This window comes from Lithobates pipiens, unplaced genomic scaffold (assembly GCF_037356315.1).
Source record: "Lithobates pipiens isolate NorthernLeopardFrog02 unplaced genomic scaffold, aLitPip1_a1.2 Scaffold_13, whole genome shotgun sequence".
NCBI classification, from domain to species: domain Eukaryota; kingdom Metazoa; phylum Chordata; class Amphibia; order Anura; family Ranidae; genus Lithobates; species Lithobates pipiens.
The window spans coordinates 485,269,882-485,274,819 of NW_027507718.1; the positions used below are offsets into that span (position 1 = coordinate 485,269,882).

General features: G+C 33.9%; 1 protein-coding gene across 1 annotated transcript in view; it reads right to left on the reverse strand.

Moving 5' to 3' along the window:
• Positions 1-2,087: 2,087 nt before the first annotated feature.
• FOXI3 (forkhead box I3) overlaps positions 2,088-4,938 on the reverse strand; it is a 3,950-nt gene continuing 1,099 nt past the window's right edge. The window contains exon 2 of the mRNA XM_077477994.1: positions 2,088-3,356. Within this exon, the coding sequence (XP_077334120.1) occupies positions 2,803-3,356 (554 nt within the window). The 3' untranslated portion in view covers positions 2,088-2,802. The remainder of the gene's footprint in view (positions 3,357-4,938) is intronic.

Here is a 4,938-nt window from a genome sequence, read left to right on the forward strand (position 1 = left end):
ATCATCGTGCTGGGCACCCCCACAATAAAAAAGTTGCCTTTACAAACCCTTTAGTACAACCATCATGTCTTTAAAAAAAAAAAAATGTCCACTACAAAAAAATGCAGAGAATGGGATTTGGGTTTGCCCTGTCTTCTAATTAAGTTTTTCACTCAACCTTTATAAAATGTGAAGTTCTGTTGTATAATCCTACCCTACCCTCTTTTATTTTATTAATTTATGTATGAATCTATAATTCTTTGCTAGCAATAGATTGCTAAGCCTGCGTAAGCAACTGATAAAAGTATAAATTTTAACAGAAAAAAATCATTTAGTACTAGAGGAGGCTTTTTTTATAGTATTCATTCAAAATACCCCACTACATACCAAGTTATGCAAATTCAAATACTATATTTTCATATTCAACACAAACACAATACACTAGACATTGCACACATAAGAGAACAAAAACTATGAAATGTCTTAACTGAAAATGAATTAAACAGATATATGGCCTAAATCCTTAATTTACAAACGCCAATATCCAGGACAAGCCACAGAATGTGTAGGAGGCAAACGCAAATGGCACAGAGGCCTGGAATTATCACTCAAAAATATGCATGAGGCCACATTTGTATCAACTTAATTTCAGGAAGATCACAGCACTGGCAATTAATATGTGCACCTTAACAATATTTTTTCTTTGAAAAAAAAAATCTAATTTTTTTAAGTATTAAACTGTAAAACTAAGTTTGAATTCTCTGAAAAATGAATAGAGAGAAGCCCTGAGGCCGTAATCAATTTCAATTTATAAGCTGGATGAAGACCATTTATAACTAGATAAAGGCCACAAAAAAAGGAAAAAAGTAGGCTTTACGTGACACAAACAACAACACTTTGACATGCCTCGTGTAACAGAAAGGAAATGGCAGCAACAGTCCTGCTCAGGGCAACAAGGCAGCTGATTGGCTCCTTGTATCAACTAATCATATTCATGCTTCTATGTGAAAGTTATTGTGGAAATATCTTCGCTCTTTGCAATTTACACCAAGCCTAAACCTCCATTCTTACACGCGTTTTAAAAAATACCTCCAATGTAATTTTTCTAGGCTCCATTGTTGTTCAATATTGTAAAAGCAAAACCTTGGAATAAATGTAGAAAAAAACTAATGGGACCCTCAGAAATTATCTTACTATTAAAAAGGCAAAACAGTATGACCTATGACTACCCTAAGACATAGAAGATATTGTAATGGTCAGCTGAGGAGGACCTCAACCCAAAATGTGCTCTTTTAAAATGTATTTGTAATTTATTTAAATAATAAATGTGTACTTGTGGGCCTTCTTGAAATTAGCACTTACTTTTAAACATTTCTTTTAGGGAGCCTGTAAGTAGATTTTCACAAAGTTTTGAACGTGGACTGAGCAGGCGAACTAAGCTTGGTGTAGCATTTACTTAAATAAAGTTTTTTAGTTTTTCCCTGAATTTTCAGGTTCACTGTTTTTCAGCCACCGAACATCTCAGATCTATTAGTAGGAGGTACTGCTCAAGGTAGACTTAAAGCGCTGCTGCCAGTCACGGGTGCCAAGGCCATAGGAGACCCGTCCTCATTTTAAGTACACAATCTGAAAGGGAAATAACCCAACATCTCAACTACATTATTATTATTATTATTATTATTATTATTACAGTGAAATACTTCAATTTTTTGGATTAAATATTGGTAACTATTTAAAACTTTTGTTACATTTTAGAAAATGTACCTGCATATATTTTGAACAAATAGAAAATATATAACATGTAGAATATTACCTTAATTGTAACACATGCTTATATAGGTTTGTAAAAATTGTAAAATATTATTTGCTATATGTTGTAGCATAATTTGAAGTCAATTGTGAATTCAGAAATTATAATAAAATATCAATGGTCTAGGTCTGTTCTTTTTTGAACTGTGAATAGCCTTTTATTTGTCTATCCATGTTTTGTGTAAACACATATCAAAGAAAACTTTTTAAATCTTTTTTTTTAGCAGTCAGGACCAATATACTTCCCAATATAATGCCTCTGAATTCAATAGTTACATAAACTTGACTTAACAGTTGAAAATGTTATATGATTTATTGCAAAAAGAAAAAAAATACTTCAGTTTGCCTGGTTAATATATAAAAACATATGAAAAACGGGGCTCAGCATAAATAAAAGCAGTAAAAAAAAAGTATTTCCCCAAGGTACACAATGGAAATTGTATATGTACAAAAACAGTATTTACAAAACAATATGCCACGAGCAGTTGCTTAATTTTTGCAATGGTGTTATTTGCAGTTTCATATTTTCCTTGCCATATTTCAAAATTCAACTAAATATAACAATTAAAAATTGCATTTAAAAGAAGTCCAGTGTTTTTAAAAAAAATACTTTGTATAGAGGTGATAACTTGAAGTATGATTCGAGATGAGAGGACAGTATATGATTTTTTTCAAATCACTGACGCCAATTGCTTGGTTAAGGTAGTTTGAGTTTTTAAAAATTCAGTCATATTTAATAATGTTATACAGTTTAGGCAATGTAACTGGAATAACCAAAATTCTGCTATTTTATGGATTTCAGTAATGTCAGCAGGGTCTTGCTCTTGGACCACCATTAAAATGGTCTCAGAGTGGAATGTTTTGCTTGATTAATAATATAAGAAAAACTGGGTTAAATTCTTGAAGAGGTCCCAACCCACAGGGTTCATTCCTCTTCCACATTTTGGCACCTATGGGCATATAACTTGGCTTAATATCCCAAAAATTGTTTCCAGCATCATTACATTTCCTGAATTAAACTTCACTCCCTTCCCTTGTGTATATCAAGCTGTTGACACTGAAGGTGTTGTAGAAATGGCTGTTGAATTGGCTACCCTGATTGGTGGAGCTGGAGAAAGTGTTGTAGTATGGAGCTCGGCTGAGGTGCAAGCTGTCCTGTAGATCTGCAGATGGCTCCACCACAGAGCCTGAGGTGAAACTGCTTAAACCAGTAATGTTCCTCTGAGAGAGTTCACTCACCAGCCCCAGAGACATCTGTCTATTCACAGAGGTGGAGTCCAAGGAGGTCATGCTACTAAAAAAGTTATTCAAGCAAGGGGTAGAGGTGATGGCTGGAGGAGAGGTGCTTTTCCTATCATCTGTGGCCAGTTCCATCTCAGGGGATGAAGGGGTCAGCATAGATGGACTACCTCCATCTTTCCCCCCTAAAGCAGAGCGACCTTCTCCACCTTTACCATTGACAGCTTCAACACTGTTGGATTCCGATCTTCGCTTTCTCTTCCTGCGAAAGTTTCCATTATCAAACATCTTTTCACAGTTGGGGTCTAGAGTCCAATAATTTCCCTTTCCTGTTATAAAAAAAAGGAATAAGAAGGAATAACAATAGTTACATAGACTTGACTTAACATAACAGTTATAAATAAAAAAAAGTACACATTGCCAAACAGCAATATGGTCTCCAATTTTTAAATCTTGATAATGCTAAAATATAACATTAAGTAGCGAATGGAGGGAAACAACTTAGTCACTAAGAGGCTATACGGTAGATTTACTAAAGGCAAATAAGCTGTTTACTATGCAAGGGAATTTTCCCTTAGCTAATGTGGTGAAAATCGTAAGCAAGGAAAATTTAAGAAAAAAAAACGGTATTTTTGGTTGCACGCGATTGGAAAATGGAAGTAAGCAGAGCTTCACCATATTCACTAAGCTAAGGTAACATTCCTTTGTAAAGTGCAGATTGACTTGCAAAGTGAACAGACTGTTTTCTTTAGTAAATCAACCCCCATGCGGGCCTGTTTATTTTACTGCAATAATCCATAAAACGTATCTTTTTTTTGCAACCATAATGGAGACAAAAGGCCTATGTGAACAATGGCTAATCCTATTGACAAATGTCCACATAAGCTAAAAGGTAGAAGGCACTGCCAAAATCACAGATAACTGACAATGCCTATGGACACCTTAGGGGCTGATTTACTGCACACAGTTATACTATAATTTTACTGCAGATAGGCAAATTATTTCAGGTTAAGCAAAAATTGTGACTCTTCCCAAAGTTTGTTCCAACTCTGGTGCTAAGGTGCGATTTTGTGATCATACATCATTTTTTGTGTGCTACTTGCTGCTGTCAAAGGCTTAGCAATCAATGGTGGAAACTATAGAGGGACTCAAAGTTATAAGGGCAAATGTTTCCTTTTTGTTCTACTGTAGTATTAAATCCATGTACAATACCACCTATACATCACCTATACATGATCATGCATAGATCTGTGCACCCAAATAAACATAACCCAAAAAAAAAAAAAGAAAGCAAAAAAGCAAATGAATAATTATTTAATTTCCAAATAGAAAAACTAATTAACGACTTTATTAACAAACATTAATAAATATTAGTTTACCGCGAGATGAAAGGAAAACTCTAAAATATGTTTACTATACATTTTTTTATAGAAGTGATCTATAGACAAATCAAGTTAGGACTTTCTCCTTTTTTTTTTTTTTTTTTTAACGCATGAAATAAGTATATGTATACATGTAGAAACAATGATTTTCAGGTGTTATAAACACAGAGGGAACCGTTTGTTGTTTCAGAACTGAAATTGTTAAAGGTCACCCAACTATGTTGTTGTAAGTTGCAACCCCTTGCAGTATATAGCACATAAAGCAAAAATAATATAATTTAAAATTAGGGCAGGTTGATTTAAACAGAGCATTTTGAAACCCTGAAACTATTTTTTGTTTCAAAATTCACATTACATTAAAAAAGGATATACAGGCATGCCCCACTTTTAAGTACACAATAGTTTTTTTTTACTAAAGCTGGAAAGTGCAAAATCAGGCTCACTTCTGCATAGAAACCAATGAGCTTCTAACCTAAGCTTGTTCAATTAAGCTTTGGTAATAAAGCTTGGAAGCTGATTGGTTTCTATG